The 27,993-nt window shown below is 45.5% G+C and overlaps 1 protein-coding gene across 1 annotated transcript; it reads right to left on the reverse strand.

Annotated features, from left to right (window-relative positions):
• Positions 1-2,074: 2,074 nt before the first annotated feature.
• On the reverse strand, positions 2,075-27,927 carry card11 (caspase recruitment domain family, member 11). Its single transcript, XM_056406625.1, has 25 exons — positions 27,790-27,927; positions 22,365-22,562; positions 21,775-21,912; positions 21,269-21,445; positions 19,968-20,116; positions 19,675-19,854; positions 19,381-19,527; positions 17,427-17,552; positions 17,157-17,351; positions 13,628-13,783; positions 12,930-12,987; positions 12,656-12,855; positions 12,463-12,569; positions 12,353-12,393; positions 12,125-12,248; positions 9,305-9,506; positions 8,904-9,030; positions 8,482-8,725; positions 8,170-8,251; positions 7,873-7,968; positions 7,213-7,330; positions 6,654-6,839; positions 6,112-6,233; positions 5,225-5,340; positions 2,075-2,371 (listed from the first exon to the last, which is right to left on the reverse strand). Exons 2-25 carry the CDS (start codon positions 22,552-22,554, stop codon positions 2,167-2,169), a joined length of 3,486 nt encoding a protein of 1,161 aa, XP_056262600.1. The 5' UTR covers positions 22,555-22,562; positions 27,790-27,927; the 3' UTR covers positions 2,075-2,166.
• Between the last annotated feature and the right edge of the window lie 66 nt (positions 27,928-27,993).

Here is a 27,993-nt window from a genome sequence, read left to right on the forward strand (position 1 = left end):
GGATGCACATCTTTCAGAAGAGCTTATGCAGCACCCCATGAAACAGGTTCATCTCAACCCCCTCTGGCCTGCCTGTTGATACATTGAACATCTGGTGGCCTTTGGAAAAACAAATCTCTCTAATCACAAATTTATGTAGAAATCCACAAACATGCAGGTTGAGTGAGTTATGGATAATATTGCTGAATAAACCCAGAAATCGTAATCAGCAGAGTAAAGCTGCACACCGATTAAGGCCGTTATAGTTTATTGATGAGCCCATTTAAAACTTTGGTTTGGTGCAAAGAGTAATAAGTATATAAGCTTCAATGCACAGTTCATAACGCGATGGACCAGCCAACAGCTGAACCCTGAGTTCATCTGAAGTTCATGCACGTGATTTATGATGCAGAACTATGTTTTTTTTAATCTATTTTCCAATCTTGTATTCGTTCTGGTGAAATGCTTCACCTCTTTAAGGTCTCTGAAAATGACTCAAACGAGATCTGAGAGGAGAAATGTACTTTTGGACCGAAAAGCTTCCAACTCATGGACATTCCCCTGGTGACGAGGGGTCACAATGAGGTCACCAATGCCGAAAAAGAACAACTGGCTAACATCCCTCATGGTCATGCTTATTGCTGATGTGCACTTTTATGGAAACACTGATTCAACCTTTCAACCGTGGTGTCCATGTGAAGCTTACGCATTAAAGCAACACTATGTAACTTTTGGACCTTAAAATAACAGCTTGAAAAAAATGGTGCCGCTACAATGACTTTTAATATGACGATTTGCGTCTCCGCTATTGCCATCGGGGGTCTGTGGGGAAATAACTCCGCTATGTAAGATTCTGGAGCCGCCCGGTATATCCGGCGGATGTACTCGACCTGCTTTCTGGCAGTGATTACGCAATGTCATATAGTGCCACTCCACGCTCGCAGCTCCAGTATAAGGGTAGCTTTTTTATGTAGCTTTTTGGTGTTGTCAACAATATTGTATTCGATCACACGTACTCCACATTTGCAGTCCCCCAAAACAAAAGGAAATGACTACACGCGCGCACCCCCCCCAAAAGCCGGCAAACAGCTGATCGACCAGGCAGAGACGTGTCGCCGCGTTCAATCCCCGCGCTACTTCACTCTAGTCCGGTCGGTGCTGGGCCAGTTCACAGTGTTCCTGCGCAGTCTTCTATTAGTGATCCCGCCCGTTGGTATGAATCCAAAATAGAAACAGTCGCCGGATTGCTGCCGTTCTGAGTCCGCCGCCTGTCAGCGCGCTCCAAACAAAAAAACCCTCACCTCCCCCTCGTCACCTTTTATAACCCGTGACACGTACAAATAATAATAATAATAATATTATAATACAGGACAACACATGATCCCAACTCAATTCAAGTGTATGCGAGGCTGCATCTATCGTCACTGGGTATTTACGACACTGAAATCGATACCTAAATACCTAAAAACCTGAAGGGGGCGCCAAAAGTGAAAAGTTACAGTGTTGCTTTAAGTTATATTCTACTTTATTCAAGTGAAACAGCAGCGGTTTATCGGTTTATGAAATATTTCTATTTCTTAAAAAAAAAAAAAACAGAAAAGCATTACATAACGAATTTGCAACAAAAAATTTCCTATAGAAATAAAAAAAAGAGGCTGGTGTGATTGAATCCGATTTGACTTGAATGTTTACAGTGCAGTAACCTGCCGTCGCCACCAGAGGGCAGTATAGTCAGTTAGGGCCGATCAGACTGAAACTGAAAGAACGGAAGTGCACTTTGAACTTCCCTTTTCAATGCTCAATTGTGAGGTAGACACATTTACTTTCTTTTATGTCTTCCATTTGTTTATTTATCTAAATAAAAGTAAATAGTCATTTACAAAATATATAATGCATTTACTTTCAGTCTTCAGCCGTGCGAGTGTCCACAAGTGCATTGTTGAGTCTTAGCATGAATGTGCACAGAGCATAATGTTCAAGAGCGTTTCGTGGTGCTCAGCGACACATTGTTTGTGTGTGTGTGTGTGTGTGTGTGTGTGTGTGTGTGTGTGTGTGTGTGTGTGTGTGTGTGTGTGTGTGTGTGTGTGTGTGTGTGTGTGTGTGTGTGTGTGTGTGTGTGTGTGTGTGTGTGTGTGTGTGTGTGTGTGTGTGTGTGTGTGTGTGTGTGTGTGTGTGTCTACAGGATGTCTACAGGAGGTCCTGCTCCACCCAGACTGTCTTCTTCTGCTCCTCCAGTATTCGGTCTTTGACGACCCTGCTGAGGTCGTCCGTCCCCGCCCAGGCCTCGGGCTCCACTGTGGCGTAGAGGCAGGGAATTCCGTCCAGCTCCTTTAATTGAGCCCGACACGACTTCATGAACTCTTCCTCCGACTCCACGCGCAGAGGCAACTTCCTGTAATGACAGGAAACAGGAAGCAGCGCTGCGGCGGTGAGTGTGGTAACGTCTGGAACCCATTGTCGGTGATCCTGTAGACACTTTGCAGCAGTGGCAGGGGAGGATTTTTACATAGTTTTTTCTTAGATTTTTTTAACAAAAAACAAATCAGACAATTATATTCAATTTTACAACAACAAATTATTATTAGAGGAAAATTATGGGGGACTTTCTTGCTCCTCTCCTCATGATATCAGGGGCAAAATTATATTTCTTAGGGGCAGTTTTGCCCTTTGCCCTTGTGTATTTCTGACTGAGCAGTGGCTAGTTTACCTTGTTCTGATTCTCCAAGAGGCAGACGAGAAGGGGCTCACATTTAGGGCTGCAACTAACGATTATTTTGATAATCGATTAATCGGTTGATTATTTTATCGATTAATCGATTAATCGGATAAAAAAACAAAAAAACTCAACCCTTTATTCAAAACAGGGTCCGTACGGTCATGGAAAACCTGGAAAAGTCATGGAATTTTTAAATGGCTATTAGCAGGCCTAGAAAAGTAATTGAAAAAAATAAAATCCCAAAATATTTGGAAAAGTAATGAAAATTTGTTTTATTCACATTTTAATTTACACGGTATATATACGGTATGCTTTGGAAATGTCATTGTTAGTTTAAATACTACATCTTCTCACTTTGTCACGTATAGACAGTTTTCACAAAATGTTTAATCATGGAAATTTGGTTTAAAGTCATGGAAAGGTCCTGGAGACCCACTGGTCAGCATGTGGATGAACCCGTCACAGACAGACTGACAGCTTTCCTCTCCTGAGCAGTGGTCCCCATGTGGCCCCCTGAACAATATCAGAGACGCGTTACGATTTATTATTTTTTTCACCTGGCCCGCTGCCGTTGAGATTGCAGTGAGACGCGGAAAAAATGTGAAGGGGTGCTCTTCTTCGCAATAAAACATCTTTGATGGGACATGTCGCGTCTCGGCCAATCAGCGTTCAGATGTCCACAGCGTTTGGGAAGTTAGGTTAGCTTGAATGTTAGTCCGCTACATTTGCTGCTGTCACGCTGCACGGTGTAGCGATACTAACAAAGTACCCGTACGTTAAACACGATGTGATTTAGCATATTTTTAGTATCGATACTTCATTAAAAGAGCGATCAGAGCGCACGCGCTGCTCCGCTCCGTTAAATGATGTCTGCACGCGCAGCGCAGCGCTCCCAGCGAGTGGCGTCGTGGCTTATCTCCGTTGCCTTTCTCCGTGGAAAAATATGTTCCGCTATCCGCCACGGAATAAATAACCACGTTTTCTACGTTATACTCTTGTGGAAATGCCACACACGTCGTGACATGTAGCGCCCTGGTGTCTGGGTTCATAACGTCACCCGTAGGCGCACTTAGCTACGTGAATGTCTCCGACTACGTGAATAACTTCCGCATCCAGCGCCACGTGAGCAGCAGCAGCCAATTAGATTAATCAACAGAGGAGCAGCTCAGCGCTGATTGGCTCTCACAACGCAGCGTTCCGTCTCTCCTCTTCCTCCACTCCGCTCTCGTTTCTCCTGCGCGGCTCTGCGCTCAAATCAACTTTGTTTATACTCCGTAATTTATTGAGCGCCGTAATAATCGCGCGACACAACGAATCGATAATGAAATTCGTTGCCAACTATTTTAATAATCGATTTTTATCGATTTTATCGATTCGTTGTTGCAGCCCTACAGTCACATTCCACTCTTAACCTTCAGGATGTCGCTGAAATGCTGACTCATGCTTTTACCACCAGCCGCTTAGATTACGGCGTCTCTTTTTTCACTCGTCTCCCTAAAATGTCTTCAGGAAAAGTTCATTCAGAACGCTGCAGCCAGGATTTAAACCAAATGCAAAAGGAGGGATTGCGTACCTGGCTACCTGCATCTTTTATTTAAAGTCCTCGTATAATCTACAACGCCTTCCATCATCCATCACCTTCATATATCAGCGACTGACTTTCATTTTATGTCCCCAGAACGCTCCAATGCCTTTCTTTCAGTTCCTAACGTGCACCACGATAAATCTGGTGCAGTAAACCCCCCTCACCCCTTGGACCGGAGAGCGGCCTTTGGATTTGTGCAAATATAATTAAATACCTATCTTTTCTTGAGTGGCATTTCATTATGGTTAACCTAAATGGTATTGTTGTTAATGTTGTGTTGCAATGACATTTGTTTTGTTTAATTCAATTTGTTTTACTAGTACTTTGAGATTTATCTCTGCATGAATAATGCTTTTGCAAATACAGTTATTTTTTTAATTATTTGACAATTTAAAATGCTACAGGCATCAAATTCTGTTTCCTCTCACTCGTGCTTCTCCACTCACATCGTTCACGGCTGTCTGCAGGCTGCTGTGAGGTCATTGTGCAGTGAACTGCTTCGTTTAACCCTCCTGTTGCCTTTACATTTACTAACATATTTTACCCTCGGGGTCAATTTGACCCCAGCAATTAAAACCTCCAGAAAATTATTAGAATTAATATTGTTTCCCAAGTTTAAGTGTGAGGTACTTTATGTTTGTTTGTTGACTACCTAAATAGCCCTTTAAATATATAAAAAAGTTGATATTTCTTATATGTTTGACAGTGAAAAACAGCCTGGGGTCAAATTGACCCCAAAGAACACCGACATTAAACATTGAATGGGGTCAAATTGACCCGAAAGGTAACAGGAGGGTTAAGAGCGTCGTTGCAGACGTTTCCCAAAATGAAAAGCAAGGATTGAAGTATTGGCGTTTGAAAAAGAAAAAGAAAGAAAGGCTTGTGGTCTGCAGCGGTGGGTAACTGTGTGAAGGTGAGCGAGTCTTTTTGTTTCTCGAGCTCACCGAAGCTTCTTGACGTTCTTCTCACAGATCTTCACGTAGATGATGATCGGGTAGATTTCTCGCCGCAGGAGGTCTTTGACGCAGGTCAGCTCGGCCTCCAGCAGGCAGTGCTTCCCCTGCGGCGGAGGAAACAACGGGCCGTTACAGATTGGCTCTGTCCAGTATTACAACACATTCTACCAACACCTCTGCAGCGCAACAATCAAAACAACAACAACATCTGGACCGAACCAGGCTAGCTGTTTACAATCTTTATGCTAAGCTAACCGGCTGCTAGCTCCAGCTACATTTCTACCGTACATATTTTTTTTATACTTGATATTTTATTTAGGTATTTTTACAGCAATACAACCTTCAAAAGTAAGAATGCATAATAATAATAATAATAATGATAAAAATAAAGTAAAAATTAACCATGCATCTGGCCAAGAAGGGCCATAAGGAACCACAAAAATAAAAATGTTAAAGCAGGAAAATAATTATAAATAAGGAAGCAAAACAAATTAAAACAACCATTCAACACTTCACCATCGTTGTCAGTCGATCATAAATTCGGTCCAACAAACAGATCTTTAGTACAAAATATATTCAAAGAGTTCTCTTCATAGGGTATCTTTAACTTAGTTTAAAACACATATATGTGGGTTGCATTTTGCTGAAACAAAGTGCTTTTCTTTTTAAGAGGTACTGAGTCCCAAATCCTGTGAGGTTAGGGAGGGCGTGTCACTTGCCAACGACCTTATTTTGACATATATTTCGTCCATTCTGTCCATCTAGCTGTGTACATGTAACCGTATTTAATAGAAACATGTTCAGATTTAATAGAAACACATTCGGTTGAGCATGATTACGCGTGAGCGGGAGAAAGGCAGTGGACGGCCACCGACCTTAGAAGCGACGGCCTCGATGTTTCCCCGGGCGATGCATTCAAACGTCGGGTGTTTCTCCTTGTAGTGGATGAAGGGCTCCACGTTCTGCTTCAGGTGAAACTCTTCTCTGGACAGGGTGTCTGAACAGGGGAATAGAATGGAGAGAAAGGAACAACATGTTTGATGAAGTGGTGTGGTGCATTCAGGATGGTCTTTAGGGGTGTTTTATCGCCACTTCATCAAGACATCACACACACACACGTTCAGCGCTGTGTCTCACCCCACTTAGTCCGTCGTGAGACAGCAGTGTTGATTCTCTGCATCGCTAAATGGTGCTTTAATCTCCTCCATGTCATCATCATCATCATCATGCATCATCATCCTTGCAACTAGGCCATCTTCCATCCTGACCCCGCACCCTCTCTGGTTACACTCCGTTACATTTACACCACAGAGCAAAACAATACCTGACCTGGATCCCAATATCACAGTGAGCTTGCTTTTTTTTCTTTCTCTCCCCCCCCACACACACACACACACCCACACACACACACACCGACCTGGTTTGCAGACATCAAAGTCCATGGCGGCCCCGGTGTTGTTGAGTATTTTCTGGATGATGGTTTTGGCGACGGCGATGGGGGTGAAGAGGACCGGCCTCCTCCTCTGGGTCCGCTGCAGCATGACGGGACTGTAGGGGATCAGGTTCAGGCTCCGGCTCAGCTCGCCGTCCGGGTCAGCGGCGTCTGTTCACGAGACCCGAGCAGAGCGTCACGGCGACAGGCCAACGGTCCACGCGGTCGAGCTCAGTTCATATAGTCCACCGCACGCATGCAGCGCTTCCTCTTCGGCAGGTTTCACCACAACGGACAACTGACACGCTCGCCGCTGTCGTCTGACTCTTCATCTGACATGTCGAGGCTCGATGCCTCAAATCTAATCGAACCCTTTTCAACTCAAATGTCCTGATTTCAACGACATCATCTTTTACTTTCACGTCAATCGACCCGGCCCGACGTTTCAACTCCTTTCTGCCACTTCACAATAAAACGTTTCATCATTTCATCATTTCATTATTTCACGTGTCTTCCCTGACGGCGAGCGTCCCTCGGTACTCGCCTTCTAGCCTCGGCGCCTCGAGGCCCGGCCTGGGCGGCGCCGTCCCGCCCGCGTTGATGATCCTCACGCGCTCGTTGCTGTTCATCCGCTTGTACCTGACGTCGACCCGGCTCACGAACTACCAACGCAGAGAGAGAGACAGGTATTGATGGAGCTAATGTTTGATATTAGTGTTTAGTTATTTTATTAACCAGGAGTATTGTTTAATCATTCAGGTTGTTGATGTAGGTCAGATGTTTTGATATTTTAGAAAAGTTTTTCTTGTAATAGTGATTTATTTTAGTTTAATTCCTTGTTGTTGTTGTTGTTGTTTTGATATATTTTGTCTTGATTGTTCATTTGTTCACTAATTGGGTAACACTGTGGGCAGGTACAGGACCAGCATGCACTTATAGACCTATGGTTCTTTTACCAGCGCAGGAGTTCATTGTTAGGAGTCCCTTTGTTCTATTGTTTGTTTGCTTGTTTTGTTTTAGTTCAATAAATTAACAGAGTGACGTATTCCTGAATGGACAACGCTTTCTTTTGTCTGCGTGAACCACAAACTCCACACGGCGCGTCAGAGGCAATTTGATTTATGTTTGTTTTTATTTATTGGACAAATGGCCACTACAGGAGCTACTGAACTCTTTATTTTCGTCTTTTTTTCCACTTGCTTACCTGAAGTATCTGTGTGAGGAAGATGCTGGCTCGAGACAGGCGCTGGCCGGCTTTAGCATCAGGAGACAAGACGGCTTCTTCTGGTTGTAAATAGTTCTACACGTCACGAACAAAAGATTATCCATCTTTGTTTTAAGCATTACACATTCCTTACTCAGGTGGAGACAGAAAACATTCTCGATAAGATATAAGAAAAATCTCATTGTGGCAGGTAGACTAATTGCTTTATGCAAAATTTGGAAATATACACTTTTTAAAAAACTTTTAAAAAAACAAGAAGTCCAGGAAGTTTCTCACCTTATTGCGGTTGATCTCGTTCTCGTCTTTCCCGCCTCGAGATACCAACTTCTGGATCTTCACCAGGAGCAGCTGCTGGGCCCTAAACTCACACACAGGAAGATCAGCACACTCAACTTTCTGACACAATTCAAAAAAGTAAAAATTACATATTTTTGTTATTAAATTAAATTCAGTTTATTTTGTACAGGCCAAAAAAAAAATCACAATTATGCCTCGAGGGGCTTTAACATGTGTCTCTAGAACACTGGGATACAACTAAATAATGAAATCACGCTGTCCAACATGACGCTGTGTTCAACTTCCTCCCACCGTGAGTTGCTGGGTATGGTGCCGCGGTCGGCCAGGTCGCCGCCGCTGTAGGGGTCGACGTGGGCGCACAGCCACTCGCTGCGGCCCTGGTGCCGGGTGTCCAGCACGTGCACCACCTCGTCGCAGCGCACGCTCAGGGAGCAGCAATCCGATTGGCCGGAGATGTTGAGGTTGACCCGGATGTAGAAGGAGTCGCCAGAAACCAGCGGGCCGTCCGCCAGGTCCCTCTGGAGGCGCCGGTAAGCTGGAGTCACAAGTAAGTAAGTAGGTAGGTAGGTAGGTAAGTAAGTAAGTGAGTAAGTAAGTGAGTGAGTGAGTGAGTGAGTGAGTGAGTGAGTGAGTGAGTGAGTGAGTGAGTGAGTGAGTGAGTGAGTGAGTGTGTGTGTGTGTGTGTGTGTGTGTGTCACACACACTGCTCTTACAGTCAAAGTTGGCGCGGTAGTGCAGCTTCACTGGTCCGCAGCAGTGCTGCAGCGTCCAATAGGCTTCCTCCTGAGTGCTGGTATCCAATGAGATGCATTGGTTCTCCTCTCGTATCCGCCCCTCCAGCTGGCCAATCGAAAAACACGAGAACATTCATAACAAATCACAGCAGTCATATGTTTTGTGTTTTTAGCTAAATGGTCTTCGATTATCGATCGAGAAGAAATAAAAGCTGATTTTTAAATATAATTAGTTTATCAGGTTAAAGGTTCATGACGTTTGGTTCTTGCTTTTTCATTTCCGTTTCTGGAGCATTTCATTTGACACACATTGAGAGTCCGCTGCTCCTCCCGTCCACTCCTCCTCCCATGCGCTCTGGACCAGCGAGCGAGCGACCCACCTGCAGGAGGTGGTGGCCCTCCCGGAGCCCCGCCTTCTCGGCCATGGAGCCCGACTGGACGGCCGAGATGAAGAGGCCGCTGTGGTTACCGCCAACCAGAGCGATGTCCACCAGCAGGTTCTCCCCCAGCAGAGACAGCTCCTGCACCGGCTTCAGGGAGGCGCTGCTCCTGGAGAAGGAGGACAGAGACGGGCGGAACGGCCTAGAAGAGGAGGAGGAGGAGGAGAACAAGAACCAGAAAAAGAAGAAGAAGGAAGAGGAGAACAAGAAGGAGAAGGAGAAGAAGAACAAGATGAAGGAGGAGAAGTAGGAGGAGGAGAACAAGAAAAAAAATGAGGAGGAAGAAGGAGAAAGTGAAGAAGAAGAGGAGGAGAACAAGAAGAAGAAGATGATGGAGAAAGAGAAGAAGATGAAGAAGAAGAAGAAAAAGAAGAGAACAAGGACAAGTTGTTTGTGAGTGAGCTTCAGTGGTTCTGGGTGGTGTGAGTCATGGTTCTGGGTTGTAGGTTCTAGGTTGTGGGTTGTAGGAGGTTCTGGTGGTGTGAGTCATGGTGGTATGTTCTAGGTTCTGGTCGTGTGAGTCATGGTGTTATGTTCTAGGTTCTGGTGGTGTGAGTCATGGTGGTATGTTCTAGGTTCTGGTGGTGTGAGTCGTGGTGGTATGTTCTAGGTTCTGGTCGTGTGAGTCATGGTGGTATGTTCTAGGTTCTGGTGGTGTGAGTCATGGTGGTATGTTCTAGGTTCTGATCGTGTGAGTCATGGTGGTATGTTCTAGGTTCTGGTGGTGTGAGTCGTGGTGGTATGTTCTAGGTTCTGATCGTGTGCGTCATGGTGGTATGTTCTAGGTTCTGGTGGTGTTAGTCGTGGTGGTATGTTCTAGGTTCTGGTGGTGTGAGTCATGGTGGTATGTTCTAGGTTCTGGTCGTGTGAGTCGTGGTGGTATGTTCTAGGTTCTGGTGGTGTGCATCGTGGTGGTATGTTCTAGGTTCTGGTGGTGTGAGTCATGGTGGTATGTTCTAGGTTCTGGTGGTGTGAGTTGTGGTGGTATGTTCTAGGTTCTGGTGGTGTGCATCGTGGTGGTATGTTCTAGGTTCTGGTCGTGTGAGTCGTGGTGGTATGTTCTAGGTTCTGGTCGTGTGAGTCATGGTGGTATGTTCTAGGTTCTGGTCGTGTGAGTCGTGGTGGTATGTTCTAGGTTCTGGTGGTGTGCATCGTGGTGGTATGTTCTAGGTTCTGGTGGTGTGAGTCATGGTGGTATGTTCTAGGTTCTGGTCGTGTGAGTCGTGGTGGTATGTTCTAGGTTCTGGTGGTGTGAGTTGTGGTGGTATGTTCTAGGTTCTGGTGGTGTGCATCGTGGTGGTATGTTCTAGGTTCTGGTCGTGTGCATCGTGGTGGTATGTTCTAGGTTCTGGTGGTGTGCATCGTGGTGGTATGTTCTAGGTTCTGGTGGTGTGCATCGTGGTGGTATGTTCTAGGTTCTGGTGGTGTGCGTCGTGGTGGTATGTTCTAGGTTCTGGTGGTGTGAGTTGTGGTGGTATGTTCTAGGTTCTGGTGGTGTGCATCGTGGTGGTATGTTCTAGGTTCTGGTCGTGTGCATCGTGGTGGTATGTTCTAGGTTCTGGTGGTGTGCATCGTGGTGGTATGTTCTAGGTTCTGGTGGTGTGCATCGTGGTGGTATGTTCTAGGTTCTGGTGGTGTGCGTCGTGGTGGTATGTTCTAGGTTCTGGTGGTGTGCATCGTGGTGGTATGTTCTAGGTTCTGGTCGTGTGAGTCGTGGTGGTATGTTCTAGGTTCTGGTGGTGTGCATCGTGGTGGTATGTTCTAGGTTCTGGTGGTGTGAGTCATGGTGGTATGTTCTAGGTTCTGGTGGTGTGAGTTGTGGTGGTATGTTCTAGGTTCTGGTGGTGTGCATCGTGGTGGTATGTTCTAGGTTCTGGTCGTGTGAGTCGTGGTGGTATGTTCTAGGTTCTGGTCGTGTGAGTCATGGTGGTATGTTCTAGGTTCTGGTCGTGTGAGTCGTGGTGGTATGTTCTAGGTTCTGGTGGTGTGCATCGTGGTGGTATGTTCTAGGTTCTGGTGGTGTGAGTCATGGTGGTATGTTCTAGGTTCTGGTCGTGTGAGTCGTGGTGGTATGTTCTAGGTTCTGGTGGTGTGAGTTGTGGTGGTATGTTCTAGGTTCTGGTGGTGTGCATCGTGGTGGTATGTTCTAGGTTCTGGTCGTGTGCATCGTGGTGGTATGTTCTAGGTTCTGGTGGTGTGCATCGTGGTGGTATGTTCTAGGTTCTGGTGGTGTGCATCGTGGTGGTATGTTCTAGGTTCTGGTGGTGTGCGTCGTGGTGGTATGTTCTAGGTTCTGGTGGTGTGAGTTGTGGTGGTATGTTCTAGGTTCTGGTGGTGTGCATCGTGGTGGTATGTTCTAGGTTCTGGTCGTGTGCATCGTGGTGGTATGTTCTAGGTTCTGGTGGTGTGCATCGTGGTGGTATGTTCTAGGTTCTGGTGGTGTGCATCGTGGTGGTATGTTCTAGGTTCTGGTGGTGTGCGTCGTGGTGGTATGTTCTAGGTTCTGGTGGTGTGCATCGTGGTGGTATGTTCTAGGTTCTGGTCGTGTGAGTCGTGGTGGTATGTTCTAGGTTCTGGTGGTGTGCATCGTGGTGGTATGTTCTAGGTTCTGGTGGTGTGCGTCGTGGTGGTATGTTCTAGGTTCTGGTCGTGTGAGTCGTGGTGGTATGTTCTAGGTTCTGGTGGTGTGCATCGTGGTGGTATGTTCTAGGTTCTGGTCGTGTGAGTCGTGGTGGTATGTTCTAGGTTCTGGTCGTGTACCGCTCCAGTGAGAGTTTCCTGAAGATACTGGTGACCTGCTCCAGGTCGTAACAGTCCATCCCCTCTGACTGATGGGACGAGGAGGACGAGTGGAGCGAAGGAGGACCGCACAGCACGTCGTCCTCTGAGGAGGTGACGGAGGAGGATTACGTCATGGACCCGCAGACAGAAACACCGTCACGCCATCCGGCTCGGACGGCGTGACGAGCGAAGAGGAAAACAACTCACCGAACTCCGTCTCCATGGTGTCGCTGTCAAAGTCCGAGAGGCTGAAACAGAACATTCATGAAACTCACGACCTCCAGGAGGAGAGCGGCTGAACTGACCCGACCTCTGACCTGCGGGGGTGGAAGTCGTGCTCCTTCTCCCTCTCCCTGCGGTACAGCGACGCTTTCTCCGGCGGCTCGGGCAGCGTGGACAGGATGCTGTCGTTACGGCAACGCAGCTGGGCGAGCACAGCAGACGTCACACACACACACACACACACACACGCAGCGCATCCACAACGTATTGGTATAGAAGGTTCCTCACCATGTTCGGCCTGTTGGACTGGTCCGCCATGCTTAAGGGTAGATAGAAAAGAGAGGAGGCGGAGGAGAGGAGGTGGGAGGAGGAGGAGAGAGGGGACGTGGGCGACGGCAGGACGCCGGGCGACGGCGGCAGCGACATGCTCATCACGTGCGAGCTCCGCGTCTGGGTTTCAAGTGGATCTCCGCCGTTGACCGACGGCGCTGAGAGACACACGGGGATGAGCTCCACACGGGAAATGAAATGAAATATAACGGAGGGAAGAAGTGTCTGTTACCAGCGATGGACTCGAGGTGGACCTCTCTGGGGACGCAGGCCGGAGACTTCACTCGGGCCTGCAACACAAAACGAGAACGTTAGAAACATCTCAAGGAACGCTCCACGTGGATTTGATCTGTGTCAGCAGCAGATTTATTATTAATTCCATTTCATTTTCAGAGTGTAGTCCCTGCCATCAGCGTCTGATTTAATATATACAATTCAGTTTATGAACATACACCTATTTGATTGGATGTGTATTAAATAACTATTTTTAAAAGGAGTTTTGAATGGATTTTAATTTAAAATGTTTGTTTTTTTAAATCTCACGTACCCCCTGAGGGCCTTCACACCCCCCCAGGGTGACACGTACCCCCATTGGAGAACCACTGGCATAGACACTACAATATGATATTGTTAATATTACATGGTCATTTCAACTGAAGATATTAAGAATTTAACACTAATTAAATGTACTTCTGAGGAAAATTAGATATGTTTTGCATAAAAACATATCTTATTTAAAAGACGATATGGGGGCTGTATGGAGCATCTATGATGAATGGGCTCATACATGTGTCATGTGATCTCTCTCTCTTAAAGTGAGAGAGGAAGTGGCTTCATGGTGTGAGGTAAAGTGAAACCTTTTCGACTCAAGCTGGTGTCTAATAAGTAAGTGAGTGTGAGTGTGTGTGTGGGGGGGGTGCGGCGGCTGACCACGGCTTTGAGGTTGGGTCTGCGTTTGAGACGCGACTCCTCGGACAGGAACTTCTCCCCCGGCGAGTCGTCGCTGGACCATTCTGATTGGTCGTAGACGGGTTTATAGTCCCGCGCCTGGGAGAAGACGGTGGGAGGAAGGTCCCTGGGCAGACTCTGCAACAACAGAGAGGAAAACATGAGATGATATGGGAGCAGCGACGGAGCAAAACTACCCCCAAGAAATATAATGTTGCCCCTGATACCACAAGGATATGTCTATACTATATATATATTTATATGTAAATATATATATGTGTATATATATATATATACATATACACATGTAAATATATATATATATATGTGTATATGTATATACATATACACATATATAGTTAATTATAATAAATATAATATACAATATATAATATAAAAAAAGTAGTGCTGTGAAAAATAACGTGTTAACTCAGTTAATTCAATTACAGGTTTAACTAGTTTTTTTTTTTTTACGCATTTAACGCATGCGCAGAATGAGCTTCCAATCCGTCTGTTGTTGGTCGTCGGGACGAAAAAAAAGTCACTTGCAAAATGAGCTTCCAATACACCACTTCAATCTGAACTCTGTCCGCTCTCATGCAGACGGTCTGTTCATCGGTAATGATCCTTCCGCAGGTTCACCCCGGAAACCTTGTTACGACTTTTACTTCCTGTAGATCAGGTTCTCAACACGTCGATCGCGACCTGCCAGTCGATCGCGGCGTAGTGTCGGTAGATCGCATGACATTAAAGAGATTGGCCCGCCCCCTGACATGTTCTCTAGAGCACGTCTTTGTTCTTTTATTAAACTAAACGTCTGTTGTTGATCGTATCTCCACAGCAGCATGTCATTTCTGTCTCTTCGCGTTGCGTTAACACTTATCGATCTCCGTCTCGCGCGCCACAGAGCTCCGTGCGCGCGCATCGGGACCGAGCAAAAAAAAGTCACTTGTCAATCTGTCCACCTTTAGATTGTATCATGGTGGAGTTAATGGTTGACAAACAAGAGAAAAATGCTCTGTTTAACCCTCCTGTTACCTTTACATTTACGAACATATTGTAGCGACCCTGGCCCTGGGTCAGGAACGCTACGAGACGTAGATGGCTTATAGGGTGTTTATTCAAGGAACATAGAACAAGCTACTGTTGGCCGTAGCCTACGCCAAAACCACAGCAAAACGCCGTGAAAACCTCCAAACCAGCTTCACGTCTGCTCCGGGTCATAGCTCTGCTCCGAACGAGTCGTAACACAACAACACACACACAACAACATCACTCACTGTCCAATCACAGACACGCCTCACAGCTACCAGCTCGTGAGACGTTCACTTACATCCGAAACATAACATTTATAACATAACATTCCCTCAGTCCGTTACAATATTTTACCCTCGGGGTCAATTTGACCCCAGCAATTAAAACCTCCAGAAAATTATTAGAATTAATATTGCTTCCCAAGTTTAAGTGTGAGGTACTTTATGTTTGTTTGTTGACTACCTAAATAGCCCTTTAAATAAACACAGTGAAAAACAGCCTGGGGTCAAATTGACCCCAAAGAACACCGACATTAAACATTGAATGGGGTCAAATGGACCCGAAAGGTAACAGGAGGGTTAAACATTCTGTTTAGAATGAAGATGTATTAATGTTCCATATGGAAGAAAACTGCTAAATAACTGCTGAGTTGCAGCACCATTGTATAGAAGAATGTATAAATGTATATATCCGTCTTTTGTCATAAATCTCTATGTTCTCACAAAATATACCGAGAATATCGGTAATATGTGATTAATCATGATTAATCCACAAAAACCTGTGATTAATCCGATTAAAAATTTAAATCGTTTCACAGCCCTAAAAAAAGTCATAATTGTTAATAGTTGTTAACCCTCCTGTTACCTTTATATTTACTAACATATTTTACCCTTGAGGTCAATATGACCCCAGCTATTAAAATCTCCAGAAAATTATTTGAATTAATATTGTTTTCCAAGTTTAAGTGTGAGGTACTTTATGTTTGTTTGTTGACTCCCGAAAGAACACCGACATTAAACATTGAATCAGGTCAAATTGACCCGAAGGCGACAGGAGGGTTAAATATTGAATCGGGTCAAAATGACCCGAAGGCAACACAAGGGTTAAAAAAAATTAATAACAATAAAAACCCACAAAGAAATAAGAATACAATTGATTATGATTGACTGATTTATGTTTTTGGTTTTAAAAAATCTAAGAAAACACTTTGAATCTGTAGACTCCTGCCTGATATTCTTATTATTACTCATATACTATACGCCTAAATAAGTACATTTATTATTTTTGAACAAAGGTTCAATGTTATCTCACACGTTTCACAAAGTCCACCCAATTTGTGACCTCGTGACCCTGTACCTGGTCCAGGGCGTGACCTCGTGACCCTGTACCTGGTCCAGAGCGTGACCTCGTGACCCTGTACCTGGTCCAGGGCGTGACCTCGTGACCCTGTACCTGGTCCAGAGCGTGACCTCGTGACCCTGTACCTGGTCCAGGGCGTGACCTCGCGACCCTGTACCTGGTCCAGGGCGTGACCTCGCGACCCTGTACCTGGTCCAGGGCGTGACCTCGCGACCCTGTACCTGCTCCAGGGCGTGACCTCGTGACCCTGTACCTGGTCCAGGGCGTGACCTCGTGACCCTGTACCTGGTCCAGGGCGTGACCTCGCGACCCTGTACCTGGTCCAGGGCGTGACCTCGCGACCCTGTACCTGGTCCAGAGCGTGACCTCGTGACCCTGTACCTGGTCCAGGGCGTGACCTCATGACCCTGTACCTGGTCCAGGGCGTGACCTCGTGACCCTGTACCTGGTCCAGGGCGTGACCTCGCGACCCTGTACCTGGTCCAGGGCGTGACCTCGCGACCCTGTACCTGGTCCAGAGCGTGACCTCGTGACCCTGTACCTGGTCCAGGGCGTGACCTCATGACCCTGTACCTGGTCCAGGGCGTGACCTCGTGACCCTGTACCTGGTCCAGAGCGTGACCTCGTGACTCTGTACCTGGTCCAGGGCGTGACCTCGTGACCCTGTACCTGGTCCAGAGCGTGACCTCGTGACCCTGTACCTGGTCCAGAGCGTGACCTCGTGACCCTGTACCTGGTCCAGGGCGTGACCTCGTGACCCTGTACCTGGTCCAGGGCGTGACCCCATGACCCTGTACCTGGTCCAGAGCGTGACCTCGTGACCCTGTACCTGGTCCAGGGCGTGACCTCGCGACCCTGTACCTGGTCCAGAGCGTGACCTCGTGACCCTGTACCTGGTCCAGGGCGTGACCTCGCGACCCTGTACCTGGTCCAGGGCGTGACCTCGTGACCCTGTACCTGGTCCAGAGCGTGACCTCATGACCCTGTACCTGGTCCAGAGCGTGACCTCATGACCCTGTACCTGGTCCAGGGCGTGACCTCGTGACCCTGTACCTGGTCCAGGGCGTGACCCCATGACCCTGTACCTGCTCCAGAGTGTGACCTTGTGACCCTGTACCTGCTCCAGGGGGATGTCCTTGGACAGCCGGCGCATGCGGGACTCCAGCATGACCAGCTTGGCCTCTTTTTGCCCGATCTCGATGTGGAGCTCGTCGCTCCGCTCCTCCAGCTCGCGGATCTGCTTGCGATATTTGTCTTTGTCGATGAGACTCTGGGAGAAGTGGTGCTGGGCCTCGTCTCTGGCGCGAAAGGCCTGCAGCAGCGGGGGGAGTGGAAAGTAAGCCACAACAACAACAACTAAACCATCGTGCTCAGCGCGTGTCCTCACCTGGTCCCTCTCCTTCTCCACCTCCTCCAGCTGGACCGTGATGGTGTCCATGCGGTTGCGATACATCTCACAGTCCTTTTGCAGCGTGGAGGACTTCAGCTCCAGATCCTCCTTTTCCTCCAGGTACTGCACACACACACACACACACACACACACACACACACACACACACACACACACACACACACAAACACACACACAGTTGATGAGACAAAGGCAGAGACAGGAAGTGAAGCACAGAGGGAGAAAGAAGAAAGGCCGGTAGACGACGTAGAGGCCTGAGACGGGGGTTTTGCTCAGGCTGTGTTTCACAGATGGTCTCGTGGGCTTTGGGCTCTCAGTCTTTTAGCCTTTTAATCTTTTAGTGTTTCAGTGTTTCTAGTGTGTATGTTCACCGTGGTGTGTTCACAGGTCCCCACACGGCCCCACATTCACACGTTCAGACTGTTAGATTCAACCGAGCTACCAGGATCACTCCCACGCTCCTTTCCTCTGATGGTGAAAGTACACATGTCCCCATATGTGTTATTACCTTCGCATTGAAAATGCCGGAAGGTTATGTTTTGATCTTATTTATTTATTTATTTATTTGTATGCGTGTTATTCGCAAAACTCAAAAAGTATTGAACCGAATCGCATGAAATTTGGTGGGATGATTGTTTATTATCCGGGGACCAGTTGATTAGATTTTGGGATCGATCGGGTCAAAGGTCAAGGTCAAAGGTCATGAACAGGTCAAAATCTTTCGCAGAACTCAAAAAGTATTGAACCGAATCGCATGAAATTTGGTGGGATGATTGTTTATTATCCGGGGACCAGTTGATTAGATTTTGGGATCGATCGGGTCAAAGGTCAAGGTCAAAGGTCATGAACAGGTCAAATATTCTTGAATCACATGGAATTTGGTGGGATGATTGGTTATTATCCGGGGACCATTTGATTAGATTTTGGGATCAATCGGGTCAAAGGTCAAGGTCATGGAAAGGTCAAAATCTTTTTTTTACCATAGCACGATACATTTTTGTCCAATTGGCATGCAACTAATGCCAAAATGTTCATAATTCAATGCCCAATCTTGTGATATGCGAAGGTATGCGCTCTACCGAGTGCCCATTCTAGTTATTTATGACATCATCTACACTGATCAACAACGTGTGACAGTTGGGTATTTTACTCTACTGGTTCCCATGACAACCTCTCGTCAGAGTTACCAGATACATCCGATGGGCTGTGATGTGATTCATGAGACGGAAAGAGACGCAAAAAGAAAAGGTCAAACACGTTTATTTAAAAATATTTTGCACTCTCTCATGTTTGATTTTCGTTTTTAAATGTCGGATAGCCTCTGTTATCTAAAGATATTTAAAGACGTAGAGGGGAAGTCGGCCTCTAGAGGAACTGCTGACAGACGTCTGTGACAGCAGACATCCGACTGGACACGTGGACGTCTGCACATGTCGAGGTGGTTTGGACAGATTTCATATTTTATCGTTACGTTTTCAGAAAAGTAACAACAGGGATCAGATAAATGCAGTAAAGAGCACAATAAGAATAATTTAACTGATGACATCAAAGAAAGTACAAATCTGGTGCAATTCAAAAAAAGTTTCAAAACCTGACTCTGGAGAAGACTTGACGGTATTGATGGAGCAGAAGAAGTCACGGATTATGGGGACTAATGCTTGAATTTCTGGTTTGTTTGTTTTGTTTTTTATATAAGTTTCTTTGGAACAAGTGTTTTAAGCGATCATATAGATTAGGGCACTTATAAGCTCGATAGCTTCAGCCTTAACCCTATCGGTCAGCCACATGTATCTTTCTTCTTCTTTTTTTTTATTACTGGTGGTTGTATATTTTGCTGATCAAAATAAAATAAACTCTAAACTCATAAAAGTCCCTCTGAAGCGTGTTGAAGTATACATGCATGTACTTCCTGGGTAAATGTACGTGTTACCTTATCTCGGAGCTCCTCCGCCTGCCGGACTTCCTCGTGGAAGTTGTAGAGGCGGTTGACCAGATCCTGTCTGTCTTCCAGCGCTTCCTGTCTGTCATGCTCCAAAATGTCCAGGATGGCCTTGTCTGATGCAGGTAGAGGGCCCGGCTAGAGGAACACACACACACACACACACACACATCAATGGGTGGGAACCGTGCATATAGGACTGTGATCATATACATTGAACACAGCGGTGGAGGCCAGAAACAGCTGGAAGGAGTGAACCCTCCAGGTGAATGCTGACCCGTGTACCTGAATGATGGACTGGAGGTCCTGCAGTTTGATCTTGAGCATTTCATTCTCTCTCTCCAGCTCAAAGATCTGCTCTCTCTTCGGCCGGCTCTCGATGTCGTTCTTCAGCTTGAGGCTCTGCCTCCTCTCCATCGTGCACTCCTCCTCCAACTTGTTGAGCCGGTGCTTCAGCTGATCTGCCTGGCGGGGGATGAAGAGTGAGATATGTGACACACCTTTTTTTTTGGCATTAATCATCAATTCTTCCCCGCGTTTAGGAATGCATAATGTAGTGACAAGGTGTCCGTCAGTACCTCCAGCTGCAGGTCTCGGCTCCTCATCACGGCCATGTTCTTCTCCTCGCTCAGCGTGGCGTACCTCATGGCCAGTTTGTAGTTCTCGTCCTTCACTCGCAGCAGCTCGTCGCTGTAGCTGTTCCTCTCCTCCTTCAACTTGTTGTACCCTGGAGATCCATACATTAAACCAGCGTCGGAAATACACGAGGGCAAAGGGCAAAACTGCCCGTAAGAAATATCATGTTGCCCTGATATCAGTAGTCCCACTAAATTCCTCTAACAATTATGATAATTTAATGAACTTGTCAAAAACATTGTAGCCTATCTGACCCGGTCCAGAATCTATTAGACTACTGCCTAATAGTCTTATTATTGCCAATTGATGACAATTGCACATATACTGTGAGCTTAAATAAGTATATGCATTACTTAAATGTTACGGTTAAATGTTGTTTCACAAGTTTCAAAAAGTGCCCCAAATTTCTTTTTAAATGCCCCTGGATTTCAGTCAGTGTGGCAAAAATGGCGCCCTAAAAAACATGTACATGTCCTCCCCTGATACACGTGAGTGTGTTGTCCAGGTCGGCGGTAACAACGCGGTCAGCTCGAGCAATCGTTGCAAAATGTATAGAAATGATACGCTGAGGTGGCTGTAGATCACCTTTTGAATAAACACGTTGTGAAATAAGCTAAACAACAACATTGTTCTGATAGCTGGAGCAACAATGCTGCTATGAGTAAACAGCCGCTAAGCTAACCTTCTTTAGCTTTCTAGCCTTCACTTAATTATTAACACGGCTCTGTATTTCACTCCCTGTCTTTTTGATCTTCATCATTTAATAAACAGCTGCACAGCCGCTATTTCTAATGAATTGGTCTTACGTTTTGAATTGTTGAATTAAACGAATATACAGACAAAAGGAAAGCCAGAACATAACATTCACAGTTTGAGGAGGGGAGGGGGGGTGTTTTATGTTATTGGATGTTACGTTTTTTGCCAGTAAATGTGGAATAAAGACGCCGCGCTGCATCTTTCTCATCGGGGCCGACGCCAAAAGGCCAGAAACACACGTTGACCTCACACGCCTGTTGACACAGGACGTGAGAACACACACCACGTTGGCCTAGTTTCATAAACAGACTCATGGGAGACAATGTGACGCCTGAATAAAACCCAGCAGGATGAAACCATCATGTGCGGTCGGGTGTAGTTTCAGTCTCCATGGTGGGAGGTTTGTGATTTGTATTTAATGCTCACCATTTCAGTTATTAACACGACATTATTGCAACATGTCCAAAACAACAAGGTGTATCTTTACTCTGTTGGATGGCCTGCAGCTCCTGATTGGCCACCCGCAGCTTCTTCTGCTCGTCCTCCAGGGTGCAGTTCTTCCTGCTGAGCTCGGCCGTCTGCAGCGTCTTGACGTTGGACTGCTGCTGCAGCTTCACCACCTCGTTCATCAGGAACTGGGTGAGACCCTCGTGACCCTCTTCCACTGCGATGAGGGGGACGAGAGACGGCAGAGGAGGAGAAGAAAGAGAAGAAAGTGGTAATGTAACAGGACGGCATTGCTGTAAACCAGCTGAACGAGATCTCCGTCTTCCTCGTGGGACGGAGCCACTAAACCAGCTCTGCATCTAACAGTCTATTTTTTTACCAACTGTAACTGTTGATTTTAAAAAGCGATTCAAGTTTTTCTAGAATGAAAAACAATCTTTCCCTCACTGTGTGGCAATTAGTTTGGAGGCAAATAGCTGAACAGCAAACTGGCTGCTTCCTAATACGTCCAAACTGGGTGTGTCTGCATCCAAAGGTGCGTCTCACCTACGATGGTGGAGAAGCGCCGCGTGGGTTCCTTCCCTGTGACCAGCTTGTACAGCTCAGGGAAGTAGAATTCCAGACTTTCCAAAAAGGCCACGTAGCCCCGCTCTCCTTTCGTGTGGAGGATGTCGAGCAGACGGCCTGAGGGAGGGAATGACATATTTTAAGTTCAACATGACGAATGCATCAGGAGATGAAGCAAGATACATCATAAAATACGAGGGTGAAGACTAAAGCGCACATCCCTCTATACCACAGGGGTCAAACACAAGGCCCGTGGGCCGAATCCGGCCCGCCGCATCGTTTTATGTGGCCCCTGGTGGCTTTAAAGTCACGTGATCACCTTTTCTTAAAGAAATTGAAGAAAAATAACATTTGCTTTTATTTTTACGTTTTTAGATTAAATGGATTAATGTTGTAAAATTAAGGACATTTTCTTATGTACAATATTTCTACACTCAAATAAACAATAATCAAATGCAAAGAGAGTTATTTAACAATATATTCGAGGAGTTTATAAAGTGTTTCCGGCCCTTTAAGAGGGCAGCCATGATGCTGATTGGGCCCCCGGTGAACATGAGTTCTATACCCACTTGTGCGGTTTGCTTTGGAGATCAGCATCATGGAGTTGAGGATCTCGTCCTCATCCTGCTCGTCCAGGACTTTGCACTGGCGGAGGTACGGCGTGAGCTTCGACGGGGAGATGGAGCGGCACAGTTCGTACCGCTTGCACTCCACCTTCTCCCACAGCGCCTCCACCTCGTCACACGCCCCGTTTTCCATCTCTCACCCTGGAAAAAGTGTCATTTTAGCCATATTTACATATTTATTCATATGGATGATAGCTGTCGATAGAGGAAGATTGAGAAATTGCCACCTGTGGTAGTCGTGTGCCTCATTTCTTTGGTATTGTGTTCAAGGTAAAGGAAGCAGGAACAAAGACGTGATTTGTTTTGGGTTCTGAGGAACGACGAGATGACGTGACGTCATCGTTTACTTGTGTGAGTGGTTGGAAAGACTTGAGGAGATAAAATAAAGAATGTTGTTTTGTTTCTGTTATTTCTCTTCCGGCTTCAAGGAGAAACCTCTCAGGTTACACAACTAAAGATAATTAGATTAGATTAGATATTCCTTTATTAGTTGCACATTGGGGACATTGCAGGATGGGTTTAAGTTATGCTGTTGGAGTTATAATATGTGCAACAGTGAATATTTATAATAAAGAATATGAAGGAATTGGATGTGGATCATCTTTGGCACACAACTTTATTTTAAGCTGTGCTGTAGGGTGACGGGTGAATGTTGAACAGATTGTTATGAGAGGGGGTGGAGCTAAGTAAAATGTAGGCGACCAAAAGAAATGCTACATTTAGCTGTCGTGAACTGAGAAAAGAGTGAAAACAAAATATCTAAAAAGGAAAACACGGACGACATCCAGACCAGACGACGCTGGGATGATGACCTGTCAATCACGAGGTCACCCGCCCTCGAGCATCCCCTGCTTTATGGTGTTTATTAATCTAAACGGGACCATAATTTACGAAATGAACATCATGCTGCAAGACCAGCAGTTGAGACCATAAACTCATGTTCAAAATGTTTACTGAGGTAATAAATCCAGAGAGAAGTCAGAGTCATTTCCTCATAGACTTCAATAAAATAATTCTTCTTTTTGCACCCGCAGGATTCGCCCCCTGGTGGTTATTAGGAAGAATACACGCTCAAGAAACATTTGGCGCGTGACGTTCTCGTGTGTAAATACTAAATCACCCTAAAAGTGAGTTTGTGGGAATGGCTTCAATGTGCCGGTTCGATCGCACCCACGTGACCTTTGACTCACGTCATCCTCACTGTGCTCTTTCCACGCTTTCATCTGTCCAACAAAAGACGTGAAAAATTTCCCCAAAATAATCTGTTTTTCCTTCTTCTTTTTTTTAAACCTAGTTTGGCAATTCTGTCGTGTGATATCGCTCATAGACTCAGGCCAACATCGACTAGCATGATTACCTTCGCATTGAAAATGCTGAAGGTTATGTTTTGATCGCCGTGTATTTATTTATTTATTTATTTATTTATTTGTATGCGTGTTATTCGCAGAACTCAAAAGTATTGAACCGAATCGCATGAAATTTGGTGGGATGATTGGTTATTATACGGGGACCATTTGATTAGATTTTGGGATCAATCGGGTCAAAGGTCAAGGTCATGGAAAGGTCAAAATCCTTTTTTTTTTACCATAGCACGATACATTTTTGTCCAATTGGCATGCAACTAATGCCAAAATGTTCATAATTCAATGCCCAATCTTGTGATATGCGAAGGTATGCGCTCTACCGAGTGCCCATTCTAGTTCATAACTGTGATGATTATCTGCAAAAGAAGCACGTGAGTCTCCATGAAGTGCAACACACAGGCCCAGAGGGAGGCGCTGCTCTTGAACAACATTCACTTTAATCCGCTGATGCCTTTCCATTTACCGCTCCTCTTTTTGGTAATACTTTTCCAGAGACACATTTTGACTCCCACTTGATTTCCTCTCTTATTATGTCACACACGCACAAACGCTGTCTGTGCATCTCCTGGATTTGCATGCCGTCTGACCCGGTGGGTTTTATCCAACAATCCTGCTTTGTGCCTCCAGTTAGGCAAATCAATGCTATCTAATGCCACTACTCATGTAAACACACACGCACACACTCACGTTTGCATACAGCTGGATGCATATACGCTGGTTAAATAGTGTGGAAAGGTTGAATCTGCAACATCTTCCTCACGAGTTTCAACGTAACAGACTTTCAGTCAAATTCATCTCGGTGACTCCAGATCGTCCTGATGCACGTCCCAAATATTTAGACCCCCAGCGACCAGCTGCTTTGCAAATGCAGTCTGGGGCCGAAAGAAATGCCCCCTCTCAACACGTGACACTATTGTTTCTCTCCACAGTGTGTGTGTGTGCGTGTATATATGTGTGTGTGTGTGTGTGTGTGTGTGTGTGTATGCTGCCACATTCATGGCAGATGATGAAAACCATAAGCGCTCACACCAACACACACTCACGCAGGAGTACAAAGTGCATGCAGAAACACCTTTGAACCCCCCCCCCCACACACACACACACACTGCTTCCTTTAGTAACCACATGTTTCCTCTTCTCTCTCTTTTCTTATTTTGGAGATCATTACCGAGAAATCTGATCCCTGCTTCCTCCTTTCAGACCAGATGTGAGTAGCGGGTCTCTTCCTCTGCGCTGCTTCAGTCCTCTCAGTCTTCTCTTCATAGTATTGTGGTCAGAGGAGTTGAATGGCTTTGTGTGTGTGTGTGTGTGTGTGTGTGTGTACACGCGCTGAACCCTTCTTTTTTTTGCAACTTTATTGCAGATTCAAAAGAGGCAGACACACAACTACACAGCTACACAGCTACACAACTACACCACTACACAGCTTCACAGCTACAGCACTACACCACTACAAAACTACACGACTACAAAACTACACTACTACAAAACTACACAACTAACACGGCCGTGCATCAGAGCGCAGCGTGACTGTTTCCATATTTTTCTCACTCTGCTGAGGATTTGAACTCCTCGCCTCGCTCCACGTCTCTCATACATCACAACAAGATGCACATGGGGAACTGGAAATGAAATTATAGCTGTAAGCGATGGTTAAAAGAAAAGTCTGGGGGGGAGGGGGGGGGCACACAACACATTTAAGAGTTATTTTTTGATGCGATATCATACAGAGTATAGTTATTAGGGCTGTTTCAGGCTGGCCTTGGACCAGCTCTAGATATGCTGCTTTAAGCCTAGACTGTCGGGGGTCTTCTTAAAATAACTTCTCCATCTCAGTTATTACCCGTAACATTATTATTCAGCTATATCCACTGCCGCTGTTATTAATAGTCATAATGTTTCCTTAGTCTAATGCTCACTACTCTCATGAAATGAATGAATGTGCATTGAATATGTAATTTAAATACATATTAGAGATCATTTTAATGCATATCAGTGTGTTGGGACCACACTGTCAAAAGGTTTTAATCTGTGCATTTGATCATTTGATGAATGAGACTCGACGGCTGCTGAGATTGAAACTGAGATGAAGCCAAGAAGAAAAAACAAGCCACAAACAAGCCGAACATAGTGCCGCTTGAGAGAGACTGACGTGTCCCGGCATAACTGTATTACGAGTGTTTATTCCAAATAGTTTAATAGTTTTTATATCTTCTTTCCAAATGTTTCCACGACGTCGCAGCATCACTTTACTTACATTTATTTATAAGAAAGACATCTTGCAGGTTTCTTTCACTCACAATCAAAGTGTTCGTGCTTCAACGTGTCGCCCTCGTGCACCACGTGACCGCATGGCATCGCTTATTTTCATTTGGGATTATTTAATTGCTTTCGACTTCGAATCATGTATTTGAATTGTCTTTCATGGCTTCGCTGTGACAATAACTGAGAAACAAACAGGGTTGTTTTTGGCTTCATGGTGTCGTGGAAATGCAAATCAATTTCCACTGACTTTCGTATTGCAGATAATCTAAACATCTTCACCTGGAGACGGATTTTAAAGCGACGACTCATTTAAGAGGACAATCACTGTCAGTTTAACGAAGTCTGGGAATCCCAAACGATTGGCGAGGTGTCACATGACACATGAAGAAGTAATTTCCAGAAAACGGCCAAACATGCAGGAACTTGTCTGAGAAAGTGAGCATCATCGAATAGTCTCGTCGATGATGCTCACTTTCTCTCTGCTAGCTTTCTCTCTGCTAACCACACACACACACACACACTGGAGCAAGTGAATGTCCCCCTGACCCACAGGTAAGTGAGTTTAGATTATAGTGCAATCCAATCCAACATGTGACTCAGTGATCCTATAGACTGGGGTTGGCTGGCCAGCCGGCTGATGGGCGGGTGTGATTGGTTCAGGTGTTCTCGCCATCATAAAGGCTCCTTTGTCCGAGAAAAAAAAAAGCTAGACCTTTATACGAATTTGATATGTGGGTTCTGTTGAGAGGCGGAAGAGAAACGGAGCTCCAGCTCTTCTCAAGGCAGACGTGTGCAGATGTATTTATTCCTTTGCAGAGCTTTCTACTTCTTAATGTTTTCTTTTTTTCTTTAAACATTTATTTCACCAGGTGAGTCCCATTGAGATTTAAAATCTTTTTTTTTTAACACAGAACAAGTTATAAGAAACCAAAAGTTAGGAGACAGTGACATATTTAAGAAACATTGAACATTTTTGGGACGCTGCCTCCATTTCTCTTATTTTATATTCAAACGCAGTTAGTGGTATAAATTCTTTGAGTTTTAAATTATTCTGCAACATGTTCCAGGATGAGCTGCAGAGTACATGGTGCATGTTAAAGGTTAATACACACATTTGTTACAAGGTGGAAGGAAAATAGTCCTTTTTCCACTCTTCCCAAAAGGGAGAGATCTTTCTCAAACACACTAAACATTCATGATAAAGTAAATTAAAGTCAAAGCCAGTCCAATAAATAAGCGCTCCCATCAGAATGCACATGTGTGTCCCTCGTCCTCCCTCACTGGATCCCATTGTCTTCTCTGCTCCTGGAATCCCAAACATGTTGCTGATGGGAGATAATGACCCGATGATGACAGAACGTCAGCTATTGAGTGACCGGGATAAGAAATGACGTAAATCACGAGCCAAGAAGATGTCAGTAAAATCTTAAATTAACGACGGGGGCCAATAAGCAACATTCAGACCAACAGAAGAGAAGAGCTGAGTTTCAGAACACGTGTCAGTTCATCTGGGGGTGAGGAGTGAACTTGGAGTTATTAAAGTTCTCCTGAAAGTCAAATAGTTTTGGACAGATGTATCTGTGCCTGTGGATGACACACTAACACACACACACACACACACACACACACACACACACAGACACACGCGTACTGCAAGCTGTCACTTGTCTAATAGATGTCCTTAAGAACTGATCAACGAAGAGAGTTATATTATTATGCATGAGAAGTGTTGTTCCTACCTGAGATGTTGTCCAAAAAGTTGAAAGGAAGTGAAACTCGGCCAAGGTGTGGTAGCCTGTTGGTTTTGTTGTTTTAAAAATGTTTACCAAGAATCCCCGAGGCTCAGGTTGCCTCCATGTGTATAAAAGAGAGGGCGCCTTCAATGTAGGTGAGGAGCGCATGGGACCGTGGCACCGACTCACTGTGTGGCAGAGAGAGAGAGA

Source organism: Pseudoliparis swirei, chromosome 23 (assembly GCF_029220125.1).
Source record: "Pseudoliparis swirei isolate HS2019 ecotype Mariana Trench chromosome 23, NWPU_hadal_v1, whole genome shotgun sequence".
Taxonomy (NCBI): domain Eukaryota; kingdom Metazoa; phylum Chordata; class Actinopteri; order Perciformes; family Liparidae; genus Pseudoliparis; species Pseudoliparis swirei.